A 16,071-nucleotide genomic window follows, 5' to 3' on the forward strand; every position below is an offset into this window, starting at 1 on the left:
CGTTTATAGATATGTTATAGTGTTCTGTAATATTTTCTTATTTTATATATTTAAAATATAAAGGGTAAAATTGTAATAGAAAAAACTAAAGGGGCAATTTAGCATCTAATTAATGTCTTTTTACTATAATTTAATGAATAAAATAGGGATAAACAAATAATTATTTAATCAAACTTATAAATAATTAGAAGGGTATTCATGCAATGCATCGAGATACATATCGATTTTAATGTTTTATTTTATTCCGTCCCCTGGATGTTATAATATGGTTTTTGTGGTTTTGAGAAAAACGATAATGTTTTTATTTTTGAATAAAATATAAATTCGAAAATTTCTTAAAATTTATATATATATATATATATATATATCGATATTAGTATCAAGTTAACTATTTTAAAGTTTTTTGAATAAAATATAAATTTAGAGATATCTTAAAAAAATAAAAATAAAAATATCGATATTAATACAAATTAACTATTTAAAGGTTCTTGTTTTGTTGCGTAATTTATTCAATTTTTTATTATAATTTAATTTAGATTTAATAATGAAGCAATTTATTTTTTATTTAATAACATAGTTTTTTAAAGACAATAATTAAGTATTCTGTTAGAACATAATGATTATCCTAATTATATTTTAGATTTTTTATATAAAATAAAATGTTTATCCAATATTTGATTAGGTTTATCTGTAATTAGTTACACAAATTCAAAAATAAAATTTTAGTAGGTTGTACTTATACATTATTTACTTATAATCTTGAATTTCAAATAATATGTATCAATAAATAGTATTTTATATATATAAATTAATTTTTAAGAGTTTTTGTCAAAATGTTTTATAATATAAATTATAACTTTTTTGATAAATAAATATAATAAAATAATTTTTTTACTTTTAATAGAAACATGGAAAGAAAATTTGGACACGCATCTACCCGTGACCATCCCCCTGCCGGCTTTCCAAGAAAGGCATGCACCTTCGAAATGACCAAATTGTCCTCGGTGGTTGGAAGTTTCAAGCCCGTGGAGTAAGGACATAACCGTCCACAGGTCTGTTTTTCTCTCTCTAGAAAATGGTTTCTGTATTTGTATAACTTCCGGCGAGACTCTCTCGCCACTACTCCTTTTTCACCTTCGAGCTCCTCCTCCTCCTGCTGTAAACCCTCAAACAAGATTTGGTCTTTTTTATATTTCAATTCAGAATTGTGTTGAATTGTTTGTATGGCGTCATCGAAGGTGATGGCATCATCATCGCCGGCGAATCAGGATCTGCAACGTCATCAGCCATATGCACATACCGTCGATCACAATACCAATTTGATTTCCATGAATATGGATGATCTTCTCAAGAATATTTACGAGGATTCGCGTCAGACGCCGGAGGATTTACCCGCCGATGGCGGTGGAAGGACGGTGGATGAGGATTGGAAGGATATGGTGGATGGAAGTAGTGGTGATCCCGAGATGACGCTAGAGGATTTTCTGACGAAGGCTAGAGCTGTTAGGGAGGAGGATGTAGCGAAATTGCCGCCAGTCTCGGAATATTCTGGAGTTACCGATCCGATTGCTTCATTTCAAGCGGTGCCTCAGCAGCACATGCAATTTGGGAGCAGCGGCGGTGGGAGGGGTAAGAGGAAGGTGATGGTGGAAGATCCGCCGGTGGACAAGGCAACGCAGCAGAAACAGAGGAGGATGATCAAGAACAGAGAATCCGCTGCAAGGTCTAGGGAGCGAAAGCAGGTTAGTCGAATTGTCAATCAACTGTTCCAATTCTCATAATTTGAATTCAGATTTATGTTGTTCGTTATCGAAATTCTAGGCTTACACAGTCGAATTAGAGTCTCTGGTAACTCAATTGGAAGAAGAGCATGCGAGATTGTTGAAGGAAGTGGTACGATCCTTTGTGTAATTTGATAGAATTATACAGAACGATCATCTGATTCATTAATCTACTTGCAGGATGAACTGAACAAGGAGCGGTTTAAGCAGGTTGGTAATCACATAACCATGAACTCTGATAATTTTGGTTTCTTTGAGAAATTAACCCCAAACTTGAACTTTCCCCCAGTCTCCTTGTTATTCATCCCCATCACACCATGACTAGTCTTCCAAGTAGGTGTTGTGTAGGTAGTTTTCCCTGTAATGGCAGTGGCCAACTACTGTTGATGAATAACCAGTTTTCAATTAGAAGCAGATGATTATCTTGATCATTGTAATGGGGGTTCTGATCAAACTTTTTGGTGGAAGTGGATCAGCCTTTGGTAATCATAGCCCTAGTGATAGTTTCATCACATAGATGGTGGCCACAGAGCCATGAGTCAATTAGGTTTCTTGGTGGCATTTGATTTTGAGAAGATAAAAGTACCTTGCTTTTGTACATGAAAGAAATTTCAATGTTTGGTTTTAACAGGTGGGGTGGGGTGGGGTGGTTCCCCTGTTAATGCATGATATAGACAGCAATTTCTAGGGACCTATCCTACTTAGATCCTGATTCGACATTAGAAGTATATTGATTTTTCCCCAATAACCGAATGCTTTTTCTGTTTCTAACTCAACAATCCTATGCAAAGCATGTTAATCATTAGAACACACAAGTGGGGAGACCATATAAAATCCAAAGTAATCTTGAAAAATCAACCCTCAAATACAAGTACCAAATCCTTCTGCCACTTGAACATGAAAAGGAAGTTGCAACCTTAAAAAGCTAATTGCTTCATTAGTAGTTTGGGTTTTGATGCATGACCCAAAACATCAAAATACTCAAGGATTCAGCCCTTCATGTAAGTGGCAAAAGGATATGGTCAGGTCTTATGGGAGCAGACTGTTTTTAACTAGGGCAGGGTGTTTTCATTCAGCTAAAAAAAGTTAGAAGGTCATTCATGGTCTTAATGGAGTAGATTTTGATCCTTTGCTTATTGAATTTGTCTGAATTGGTGGTATATGATTATATATATATATGTGTTTACAGCTAATGGAGAAGGTGATGGCAGTTGATGAGAAGAGAAAACCAGCAGCTGCAATTAGAAGAAGTAATTCCATGTGAATAAGATTTAAAAAGCAAGGAAAATGTAAAGAGATATGTAGGTGAAAGAAGCCACCAGTTGTTGTGTGTCTGCTTAATTAATTTCTTAGTTTAAAAACCCTCACCTCACCTCACTTAATCCCTATTATATCATATGTAGTATTAACTACTTACTAATATTCATTAGTAATTTCTTTCTGTAAGGGACTGAATTAGATACTTCCAAATCAATATGAAAATAATTCTACTATGTGAAACTCTGTCTGTGTTTGGCAGTTGCTGAATGGTTTGATGCAGAATGATTAAGTGGTTAGAATGATTAAGAGGATATAGTGCAAGATGAAATATAATTGTTTGGTAATTGTTTACAATGAAATCGTTTCATGGTTAAGGGAGGCTCAGGGTACAAAATCATTCAGAAGGTTTTCGAACCATTAAGAGCAGACTTCTTTTTTGCCAAACAAGATTCACCTCTTAATGATTCAGATGTTGCCTCTTAATTGAACTATTAAGAGGTAAACAAACAACTCCTTTATACTAGAGCACCATTCTTTCATGGCTGCATCAGATAACACCGATGTTGATTTGGCTTATTTAGAAGTTTGATTAAAATATTTAAATCGAATTGAAGTGATGCATACGGACATATAATTTTTCATGCTGAACATGTTTATGTATTCATAAGTCACACCCAACAACACTTGCATTAACTATATTGTATAACATTATCATTCTAATGACCCGTAATAACGAACTTGCAAAACGTATCTCTTTATTTGACTTTTTTTTTATCATATGTCCATTAGGGGTGTTCGTGATGCCATATTAAGCGATTTAATATTTTTTTCAAACCGTACACATCTGAAACAACAAAAACGTGGTGCAATATTATACTGTTTATGTGGTTTGTACCTAAATGGTTTATTAATGGTTTTTGCTGTTTGTAAAACAACCTTTCTAGCCAATGGACTTGAAAATTAAAAATTAAAGAGAAAAATTAATGGTCTTACAGAAGTTTGCATACTTATGCCATATTGGGCTAATATCTATCAGCTACTCTTTTATTGGACAAACCAATTTAATTAGTCGTAATAAATATTTTTCATTTAATGAATAAATATAAAAAATAATCAATAGAAATTAATCTGTAGTTTGGCAAACCAAATTACATGATGCAGCATAAAAAATATAAATCATTAACTGTATGACGAAAGTGTCAAGGTAAATTGTTCAAAATAGCCATTTCAGTCTTATGTATTCATCTCTTAGTCATTTCTCTTTTAAAATTTCAAAAATGACACTCTGCAAGTAGCAACTACTCAACTTGTAAATGAGTGAAAGTGAAAGGTAAATTTGACTGTTAGAAATGTCTATTTTAAGCAATTTTTCGAGTTCTAAACCACACCGTTTAGTACGATATATGAGCAGATTATACCGTTTATGTGGTATTTTGAAAATTCCTAATAAGTATGAGCATATATTGGAAGAAAAAACCATAAAGAATATAATACCAAAACATCTGACAACTAAATGAATACAAAATTATGCCAACCAATCTACACGATCATCCCTCAACTTCATTTACAGGAAAGCTTGTATTTTCCTTAACGTTTTCCCAAAGAAAAAACAATCCCCATAACTCGAGCACGTGACGTGTTACCATGCATTATGAAAGAGAGTTTTTTTCTCGACTTGAACTGATGACCTTCTGGTTGGTACACTTGCTCGAAACTCGCTATATATCACAAAGACTAAAAGTCTTAGACTATGTTCGACAATCATAAGCTAGCTTATTTTTTTAGCTAATTGAAAAGTCGGGTTTCATTAGCCATAAGCTAGGTTTTAAAAAGCTACTTCTGAGTAGCGATTAAATAAGCTCCAATGGCTTTTTTCCCACTTTCCAGTTATGCCCTAATAAATGGAAGAAAACCCAAGGACATAAAAGAACTAAATTAGAAGCATCTAAAAACATGGCACATCCAAGGGGTGGTGCCAGATTGGTTTGAGCTTAGCTCCAAAGGTCAAAAGTACTTGGAGGTCCCAAGTTCAAATCCAAGGAGKAATAAAAATCCCCTTGTGGCCACGGAGGTTCAAATGCGGTGACTCCGGGCTATCTGCAAAGCAGGTAATTGCCCTGGGATCAGGTTAATAAAAAAAAACATGGCACATCAAAAAGACTAGTAGATGATTAACTACATAAATTACCTGCCAGAAGTCCATTATTTTTGGAATTTTCTTCCTGCTTACTTATGATCTTAGATCCTCAAGATCGTACCCTGCACAAGATTTCAAGTCCCTCTGATCGAAAGAACATGATTTTATGGAACACTTGTCTCAATTGGTACTCCAATGGATGCAAACCATTCTCATATGCATTGCTAACCACAGACAATTCAGCAACTCCCACTACCACTTTTTCCTTTTCTTCTTCTGTCAATGGAAACTGGTGGGTAGAATCGATCAAATTGGTGATGTAACCAACGGATTTTTCCATTTGTGAAATCTCCTTTAATAACCCAAAACTGTTCTTGCCATCACGCTTCTTGAATTCATTTATGATTCGAACATGAAGCACTGAGAACGGGGTAGCCCATGAGAAATGATTTGGTATATTGAAATTAGTGAGGAGGCCTCTATCTTGACACGGGATTGCAGCCACTAGGGCCCACAAGACAAACACGTAGACAAAACCCATCATGAAAACAACATTCGCAAGGCGGTAGGTGGTAGAAGTTTCATTTTCGCAAGGTGGAATCAAGCTGTTTGCCAAAGACTGAAGTTGCTTACTTGCTGGCCATGAACTAGACGTGCTCCAGGAGAGAGATCTCATTTGTTCTTGATTATGGCAGTTGACGGATTTTCCTTTGTTTGAGTGCCCAAAAGACTTGAATCTGCGCAAAAAGAACCGTCCAGAATCCTTAGTATCATCAAGCATAATATGATCTAAATCGGTCAATGCTTTTCTCGCCCTTCTAAACTGCCCTTTGCTAATCAGTTTCCTCTGTCTTGAACTCAAAGCATATGAAACGATCTCTAAGTGCTTATGCCAACACCGGATCTTCTGAATTCCATCACAAATAGCATTACAAATATCAAGAGCCTTGATACTCCTATCAAAAAAATCCATAACCAGCTTATCTAAAGGGGGTTCTGAAAGATATGGCTCGTTCTTCGACAGAATAGCCATAAAATCTTCATGACAAACAACAAAAGCATCTAATAGCATGGATAACCAATCAAGGGAAAGAAATCCATCATCAGAAGATTCCGAAAGATTTTTGAACTGGCGAAAGACTTGATATTGAAACAATTGAAGTTCTTTATCCAGGTGAATATCACATTCTTCAAGCAGTTCCATGGAATGAACTTGATTATGATCAATCCCAAACCCAAAAACTGATCGACAAAGAGTCTTGAGTGACATTGTGTAGCCACTTGCAAACGGCATTTTGGCTGTCATTACAATTTCTCCAGAATCCCTGATCAAAATTTCTTTTCTTTTCTGTTATAGAAAAACATCTCCTGAAAGAATCAAATTTATATCAACTCTCTAGAATTTAAACCATATTCGAAGTAGCATATGTTCCTAATAACTATAGCTCAAAAACCCTAACGGAATTATCCAAATTGGATTCAAATTTTAAGTAACAGTTAACAATTAGATTCACCTACAATTCGAACAGAGTTTCCATGCAAATCCCTAGCCTTAAAAAGTAACAAATTCCATGAACAAATGACTTTCCTATTCCTCACACGATCACTCAAAACGCACTTGCAATTCAAGCACATTCATAAAACAATCCCTAAATTTAACACGAATTAACAATTTGAAACGAATCATTTTCAAAAACCTGGATCAAAGTAACTACAAACCAAATCGTCTACATTTTCAATTCATACAACGCATATATTCGAAGAGATCTACAACATGAAGAACGATACATTTAAGTAAACGAATGAAATTAAAAGGAAAAAGAGAGTACCGATGGAATTGATCGTGGAATTACAAATAAAAGGATTTGAAGGGGATCCAAAGTTGACGGAAACAGGGGATGTATATGAAATGAGACCCTAGCAATGGAGCAGTAAAGCTTGCAAGTTATGACGCCTTCTTTCATGGCGAGTTTGTTATTTAAAACAAATTACATAATTTACCCCTGAAGTATTAAGTATCAATCATTTTTACCCTTTAACTTCTTTTCATGCACCAACGGTCCTTCGAATCAAAATCTCTTTACATTTTAGTCGTTATGTGTGGCTTTCTTCGTTAAAATAAGCATTTATGTATGACATGTTCCATCTGTTTTAGGTTAACATGTATTGAAAATTAAACCGCAGGTGTTTTATAGAAAGTCTTTGTTCCTCAAATATCCAATCAAACCAACCTAACTCAAGACGAAATAATTCAAACCAAAACAATCAAATGTCTAATCGAGTTGTAAAATTTTCGAAACGTAGGTATTGGATTGATATTATGTCACTTTTATTTGAACTCAATCCAACCTGATGAACCCAATATTATTTTATTTTTTGAATTTGATATGGTTATTGAGTCTCTATTAATATGTACATTAAACAATTACATCATCACGTACGCTCTTTATATACATATAATTTCAATATATTCTCCATTTCTTTATAACTCATTTGTATATATGTTCAATAATTGTAAACACTCACATTTATACACACACACACACATATATATATATATATATATATATATATATATATATATATATATACGGAAATTGAAAAAGTTAATTGAATGTGATATACTTGAGATTTAAAAATTATGGATAAGTTGTATCAAATGTTTGATGATGAAAAAACAATCATGAGTAAATTAAAGAAAACAATATATTCAAGATTAGAAAAAATATTTTGATGACCAATAATGGAGATACCCTCCAACTCCAACCCTTATTTTATAATGTAACGAGATATATCTTTATTTTAGTGTTTCATTTTATTTTTTGTCTATGTTAATATAATACAGCTTATATAGTTTTGAGAAAGATAATATTTACTTTTGATTAAAAATAAATTTGAAGATATCATAAAAATTTGAAAAAAATATATCGATATTAATATCAAATTAACTATTTAAAAGTTATCGTTTTTTGTACAATTTCTTTAATTCAAAATTTTATTATAATCTAATTTAGGTCTAATAGCGAAGTAATTTATTTTTGGCTTAACAATATAATTTTTATAAAGATAATGATTCTGTTAGAACTCAATGATTATCATAATTATATTTTAGATTTTCTATATTTAAAATAAATGTTTATCTTGTATTTGATTATGTTTATCTGCAGTTAGTTACACGAATTTAAAAATAAAGCTTTAATAAGTTGTATTTACGCAAAATTACTTGCAATCTTGAATGTTAAGTAATATGCATCAATAAACAATACTTCATGCATTCTTTTGGTTTTTAAAAATTTTTGTCAAATATTTTATAATATAGTATAGATATATATATATACACTTAGGGCTGTAAACGAACCGAACGAACACGAACGAAGGCTTGTTCATGTTCGTTCGTTTAACTTAACCGAACAAACGAACGAACACGAACGGTAAACGAACGAAAATTTTTGTGTTCGTGTTCGTTCGTTTAGAAATAAGGTGTGTTCGTGTTCGTTTATGTTCGTTCGTTAACATGCTAAACGAACGTAAACGAACGAACACAAACGAACGGGCTAAACGAACATAAATAAATATTACTTGAATTCAAAGTAAATAAATAAAAGATTGTATATTAAATTTAATATATAAACGAACATAAACGAACGTAAACGAACGGTAAATGAACGAACGTAAACGAACGGTAAATGAACGAACGTTCACGAACATAAATGAACGAACGAGACTCTTGTTCATGTTCGTTCGTTTAACTAAACGAACACAAAAAATTGTTCATGTTCGTTCATTTATTAAATAAACGAACATAAACGAACTTCCCGCCGAACGGTTCACGAACGGTTCGCTGAACGTTCGGTTCGTTTACAGCGCTATATACACTATGTGTGTATGTATATAATAAATAAATAAATAAAAACCCAGGGAGTATGTATATAACACATAAATCCAATAAATATAATTAATCTTTAATTGTTCCTGGATAAACTTTTGGTGATATAACAATACTGGTATATATCAATTACTAAAGTATTGTAATTGATATATTTAACTTTCAACTACTTTCACATAAATAAAATAATTAAAATAAATAATACGTCGTTTAAACTTGAAATTGACATCCATAAAAATATTATAGAAAGCAATTAGACTTTGTAAACGGAAAAAATCTGCGATTCCGTGTGGGGATGGGGATTGCAATCTTCGGTATCCACGACTCCGTTGCCATCCCTAAGCAAGATCAATGGCTTCTAACAGGCCTAAGCAAACTAAAACAGTATACGAGAGAAAAAAAAATAAACTCATATTCGATGTAGTGGCCGGGTGGTTTGTCTTCTCTCTTCCCAATTCTCCCCACATAACCTTTTTCACTCAATTACGATCGTTTACCAAATAGTTATCTGGTAAACGCTTACCAAGTAATAGTCACTGTCGTTCTTACCTTATCAGATATAATCTCAGTCATCAAAATGGATTGTTGATAAGTGCTAACTTCTTGTTCTCTCTTACTGGATGAAATTCTCGATCCTTATCACAGATATCTCTAACTTTCTGTTGCCAAATGTTATAATCTAATCTGAAGCCACTCGATACCTGGTCTAGTTGCAAAATCTTCAAACCGAAGGTCCACCCACTGGTTATTAGGTTAGGACCACTTTAACCCAATCCAACCTAATGAATTCGATGTCTTTCTATACCGTAATATTATTGTTAAGCCTTTAATTTATATATGTAGTCATAAACCTTCTTCAAGTTTGTTGTATGCCTCTCGATTTTTGTCTTTTTGAATGCAAAGTTCGTCACAACAAATTCCGAAAGCCTAAAAGCAACCATATCTATAGTACATTATTACCACATAGCAAATAGTACATAGTTGTCTGAGTAATTGTTAACTTTAACGGAAAACTTAGAGCCCGTTTACCAAGCGCTTATTTACCAAGTCACATTATCTTACCGAATCAATATGGCAAGGACCAAGAATTGGCAAGGACCAAGAATCTTACTCGGTAAGAGCAAAGGCAAGGACTGAGGATCTTACCCGGTAAGTGACGACCACGACTCTTGCCACGGTTAACACTTACCAGGTTAGTCGTTGCACTTGCATACGATACCGTTTTGGTGGACTAAAATCTTACCCGGTAAGTAATTGTTGGTTTTAAATTTTGTCGGTAAGCACTTACCCGGGTAAGTGTTAGTAAACAGCCCTTCGGTCAAATATAAGCGAGCGAGGTAGGCTTAGATTAGAGGGAGGGGGACCACGAACGTCCGTCCCACGAAGCACCAGGGAACCATGCTTTCTTCTCGGGCTGGGAACCAAACCAAGCTGGCTCAGTAAATCCCAATATAACCTTGAAGGGTAAAGACTGACACAAAAGAAATTAAGACAAAAGAACAAGCTTACACCAAACAGTCATGAATAAGCTCAGTAATATTCAGACAGGTTGAGTCCCAATAAGACATTTGCACAGACCTTTTCTCTATCTTTACCCTAAACAGAAGAGAATAGAAGAGTCAACAGAGACACAAAGCTACAACAAACAGTTATGAATGGAGTTTTTAATTTCAACAACAATCTACTGAGAGAGAGAATGAGGGGAGTAAGGGTAAACACAAAATGGGCAACCAAAGAAATGCATTGCTATTTGCTTTCTTTGCCCATTTGTCTTTAGAAACCCTAATGTCAATTTTTTCTATTCACAGGCTAATTTGGTGTCAAAGCTGCTTAAACAGATTGCAAATGCTTGAAATGCAGATAAGGGATACCGGTAATCCATCGTGAACATATCTTTCCCGACCTTACCAAACTGCAAGATCACCTTATCGTGGTCCGCTGGTGGTGGTTGTGCTGGCTGGGACGTTCCGGCCACCGGTGGGGCCGCGATCAACTGGAAGTTCTTGACGGAGGCGATCGTCACCCGTCCCCTGAAATTCAGACACCAGCATTGCAACTGTTCGTGCCACCTAGGCGATTTGTTTTTCAGGACCAAGGGCATTTTCGACTTTTCGCTATCGGGGGCATCGGTGGACGTAGCGGCTCTCATGATCTCGGAAAACCGAGAGCTGCTGAATTCTGTGGAGTGGTCGAGGGACTTCGAGAAGGACATGCTCCGAAAGGAGTCTTCGAGGGAGCGTGGCGGAAGGAGGAGCTCCGGCTGACCTGGCACGGACCCGCCTGGCTCAAGGGAAGAGGAAGGGATCGAGTGCATGACGCAGTGCATCCTGCGGGGCCCACGTGTGCCGAGCACATTAAGCTCGTAGGTGATGTGGGCAATGTTGTAGCTGCCACTTGGCATTTTCGGTGAGACTTTCTTGGAATAAAATCTTCGGCTTGATCGTCCTGGTGTTGGGATCTGCGCACCGGAATGCGGTGGCTGCGTGTCGTATATTATGAATTTCGTCCCAAGAAAATTAGATCTGAAACGAAACAAACGAAAAACTTGCTAAAAATCGAAACTTTTCAACAATCAGAGCAAGTTGTACCAATATTGAACCACAAACCAGATGAAAGAGATGATTGCACGACAGTAAAATGAAAATGGTCGGATTTATACCTGAGCTTTCCGATATAAGTGTTGCTTGATCTCGTAATGTTATCAGCATCCATGGAGATCACATATTCGGTACAGGTAGTTCTTCTAGTTCTTTTTGCAGACAGCAAGAACTTTCCATTTTCAACTAGTAAGGCAGCTGCAAAACAAGATTCAATCTTTATAACATCAAATTTCTCTTGATATTAAAACAACGAAATACAACTCTTTACTCTCTTCAATACCAATAATTAGTTTTAATTTGTTTAATTCAAAATTTTATTATAAGTTAAATAGTTTAGATTCAAAAATAAATATGTAATTTGTTTTTGTTTTAATGGAGTATTTTTGTATGGATAAAGATAACGATGAATAATTTCGTCGTATAAATGAATAGCATATACTCACCGGGACTAAGACACAGGAAAAGATGATATGTCAAGTTCGATTTATCCCTCTTGATGAAGCATTGAATAGTAACGTCACGTGGGCCCGGCTGAAAATCCGGATAGCTATCAGTAATCATCATGCAACTTCATACATATCAAGATAGAAACCAAACAAAACAAACTGAGCCCGTAAATCCCACTTGAAAGTAGGGTCTAGGGGTGAAATATACGCAAGACCTGGCCTCTACCCAGAAGAGTAGAGCGGCTGTTTCCGTGAATGATCCAGCTTGTGCAAGAAATGCATATTGTGATAAAGGGTAAATACCTGCTTCAATGAAACCGGGAAAGTAAGCTTCCCACATGATTCGGGGGTTCTAACAATTTCCTTACACATACTCCTCCATGACCTACAAACCGCAGCACAAGCGACGACATGTTTTCTTGCAGGCCACGTGCTCTCACTCTCTTCTAGCCTCTTAATTACATCAAAAAGAAGCTCAGGAGGGAGATTAGCCCACCGACTGTTTTGGATTACAAGAGACGGTTTATTATCATTTAAATCATTAATCGAACTCTGTGACTTTCCTCTGTTATGATGCCCTGACAGCCTCACGTCAAAGCTACGCCTTGATAAACTTCCAAACCCATCTCTCACATCACGAACTATGCTACGGAACGACATTTTTCAAAGGAAATTAATGGACACAAATTCTTTGCTCAAAGGATTTGAGATGTGAAAGTGGCTGCAAAACAATCAAAAGAAGCTTGAATCAGATTGTGGTAAAAGATGATCACAAGCGTAAGGGTTTTCATAACATAATTTCAAGATTCAATCTGAACTAGGCCTGATTTATGGAATTAAAACTATTGAGATAATCCTAAGAACTCATTTTGACTATGTTCGGCAAACCAGCTGATAAGTTAGTTGTTGGCTAATAACTGTTAGCTAAGCCACATGTGGTAAAAACTAGCCGATAAGTTAGAAAACAATGTAAAATAACATAAAAGAAAAATATAAGGGGCATTTATGCAAAATATAGGAAGCAACTCAAATAAAACTAGCTTATAGTTGCCAAATATGGTCTTTGGTCAAATTTCTAAGACCACATCATCGAATGATCCAAGTCTAGCCAAAAGTTATAGCCTGATGGCAAAAGCCTCTCCCATCAGAAGGTCACAGGTTCGAGTTTCGAAAATAGTTGTGTGTTAACTACACAGATAGTTAAGAACAAGTGTTTGATCATATCACTGAAATGACTAAAACACCCTGCAACAACGAAAATATAGCACAATTGTAGCAGTTTTCACACAATATAAATAAATAACAAGCAAGAACTGACTAAAATCCGTTCTGATGATATGGCTAAACAGCTTCAGATATTCTGTTATGTTGCAATTGAAAAGGTCAACTTGAAGTTCTTTTTTTCAAGAACCAGCATCAATTATCTAGGCAGGTTCTATACACCTACCTGACTCTGAGTCATATCTTCACTAGATTCCTCATCTTTCCAAGTGAGAATATATTAAAAATATACATAAAACTGAAATAAAATCCAATCAAAATATTAGAGAAAAGAAGACAAGAAAACCAACCTGTTGATGACCAGTTAGAAATCCATCAAATCTGCATTTTGGGAGCTGCAAACAAGAGCAGTAGAACAGAACCCATGTCAAAATTAAAGCAAAAAACGCCAAAATAAAAACCCATCAAATCAAATAACACAAACTTTGACTTTTGGAATCACTGACGCAACAAAAATGTCAAACAAGAAAATTTTAGGGTTTTGGTTTCATTCTTGATGGAATTAAGAAAAGCAAGCAAGTAGATCCAAGAAAACTTTAAACCTGTCCCAAAAAGCAATAGAAGACCCTGAATCAAAATCCCAATTAGGGCACAGAAATGACAGTAAAATAATGCAAAATTAAAGATCCATACCTTGAAAAACCCGAAAACCATGAAACCCTTAAGAAGTAAGGGTGAGTTGATACATGATGAGATGAAAAAACTGAGTGAGGAGTTTCGTCGAACAGATGGAAGACAGGAGCAGATCAGAAAGAAAAAGAAAGGAAAGTTGGGTCAGAGGAAGATATAGATTTCTCTCTCTAAAACCCACACATTCGGACTCAAAATCAACATTAAATCTAGCTCAACTAACCAGGGGAACAAGGGGGAGACTATATCAATAATTTATTCAATAAAAAATAGGTGTATATTAAATATTCAATTGAATAATTGAAAGTCTGAAGAGGGTTGTGATGCATTTAATGCTTTTTTTACAGAATAAACGTATGATGGCATAATGGTTGTCGATTAATTATAACACATTATATATTATTATTATTATTATTATTATTATTATATTTATTTAAAAATAATGGGTTTTTAAGTCATCATTATAATTGTCAACATAAAAATTAATATAACAATTTTAGATTATTTGAAAACACTATAATGGTGTTCGCGTAATGCAGCGAGATACATTCTGATTTTAATGTTTCATTTTACTCTGTAACTTGTCGATGTTAGGGGTGTTCATGGGTTGGGTTGATCGGGTTGAAGACATTTGAATAACTCAACTCAATGCTTGCGATTTGGAAAAATCTTAACCCAAACCAAAGTGCAATCCAACTCAACCCAACCCAACCCAACCCGTACGGGTTGGTCGGGTTGATATTTTGGTATATTAAAATATTTTTCTAACCTTGAATATGTTATTTATCTACTCATAATTTCTTTTTCATCATCAACCACTTGATACAATTTATTCATATTTCTTACGTATATCATATTCAGTTAATTTTCTCAATTTACATATGTATGTTCACAGTTACTGAACATATATATGAATGAGTTATATAGAGATATGAATAGATTGAAAATATGTGTATATGAAAAACATACATGATAATGTAATTGTCTAATGTATATATTAATAGAAATTCAAAAATCATATTAAATCCAAGAAATAAAGGGATATCGGATTCATCGGATTGGGTTGGGTTCAAATAACAGTAACTCAATATCAACCCAATACCTACGGTTTAAAAATTTTACAACTCGATTAGACATCGGGTTGCTTCGGGTTGAGTTGTTTCACGTTGAATTGGGTTGGTCGGATTTGTCGGATTTTTGAGCGCCCCTAGTCGATGTTATAATACTGTTTTATGTTATTTTGAGAAAAACGATAATGTTTTTTATTTTTGAATAAAAATATAAATTTGAAGATATCTTAATTTTTTTTTAAAAATATCAATATTAGTATCAAATCAACTATTTAAAAGTTTTTGTTTTGTTGTGTAATTTCTTCAATTCAATTTTTTCTATAATAACACAGTGATTATCTTAATTATATTTTAGATATTTTTATATTTAAAATGAAATGTTTATCCAGTATTTGATTATGTTTATTCAACAGTTAGTTACACGAATTCAAACATGAAGCTTTGATAAGTTGTACTTATGCATTATTTACTTGTAATTTTAAATTTTAAGTAATATGTATCAATAAATAGTACTTTGTGTATAAAAAATAGTTTTTAAGAGTTTTGTCAAATGCTTTATAATATAGTATAGATTATTTGGGTAGAAAATATACATGGAATGTGTCTTTAAAGACATCAATATGATGAGACATTTTTTGACTTACTCAACGATTGAAACAAACGGAGGACCTGAGATCGAACTCATGACTTGTTTTGTATTTGGATAAAATCATCTCATTTATTTACTAACTGAACTACACGTCAGATAGTTATTTTGAAAAAGTTTTCCTTAAAATACGAGTTTTAGTTTAATTTGAAAATTATTTATTTTGGGATCATTTGGGGATATTAGCAGACCTATTCCATCTTAATGTGCACACGCCCCAACGTCTATAAGGATTACGTATGGGCAATACTGAAACTGTCGTTTCTAGTAGTATCGCTGCTGTCTTTTTTTGCAGCTTTTGTTGTTGCCGGAACTATGTGGTATGGTTCAGCGA

The 16,071-nt window shown here is 34.2% G+C and overlaps 3 protein-coding genes across 5 annotated transcripts; 1 reads left to right on the top strand and 2 right to left on the bottom strand.

Annotated features, from left to right (window-relative positions):
- Nucleotides 1-1,223: 1,223 nt before the first annotated feature.
- On the top strand, nt 1,224-3,281 carry LOC112506859 (bZIP transcription factor 12-like). The gene is made up of 4 exons (XM_025111161.1): nt 1,224-1,742; nt 1,822-1,893; nt 1,962-1,991; nt 2,971-3,281. The coding sequence occupies exons 1-4, from the start codon at nt 1,224-1,226 to the stop codon at nt 3,043-3,045; spliced, it is 696 nt and encodes a 231-aa protein (XP_024966929.1). The 3' UTR covers nt 3,046-3,281.
- Nucleotides 3,282-5,287: 2,006 nt separating this feature from the next.
- On the bottom strand, nt 5,288-6,472 carry LOC112506229. Its single transcript, XM_025110247.1, has one exon. The coding sequence runs from the start codon at nt 6,470-6,472 to the stop codon at nt 5,288-5,290; it is 1,185 nt and encodes a 394-aa protein (XP_024966015.1).
- A 4,097-nt stretch (nt 6,473-10,569) lies between these two features.
- LOC112507806 (tubby-like F-box protein 8) lies at nt 10,570-14,237 on the bottom strand. 3 transcript variants are annotated; one of them, XM_025112525.1, is made up of 7 exons: nt 14,025-14,198; nt 13,816-13,933; nt 13,682-13,726; nt 12,414-12,831; nt 12,108-12,195; nt 11,724-11,859; nt 10,570-11,586 (listed from the first exon to the last, which is right to left on the bottom strand). In XM_025112525.1, exons 4-7 carry the CDS (start codon nt 12,768-12,770, stop codon nt 10,863-10,865), a joined length of 1,305 nt encoding a protein of 434 aa, XP_024968293.1. In that variant the 5' UTR covers nt 12,771-12,831; nt 13,682-13,726; nt 13,816-13,933; nt 14,025-14,198; the 3' UTR covers nt 10,570-10,862. The 3 variants fall into 3 exon arrangements, with proteins under 3 accessions (XP_024968293.1, XP_024968291.1, XP_024968292.1); XM_025112523.1 differs by lacking the exon at nt 13,816-13,933 and having other exon boundaries at nt 14,025-14,237; XM_025112524.1 differs by having other exon boundaries at nt 13,816-14,198.
- Nucleotides 14,238-16,071: the final 1,834 nt, after the last annotated feature.

Source organism: Cynara cardunculus (assembly GCF_001531365.2).
Source record: "Cynara cardunculus var. scolymus isolate 2C chromosome LG 2, CcrdV1, whole genome shotgun sequence".
NCBI classification, from domain to species: Eukaryota; Viridiplantae; Streptophyta; class Magnoliopsida; order Asterales; family Asteraceae; genus Cynara; species Cynara cardunculus.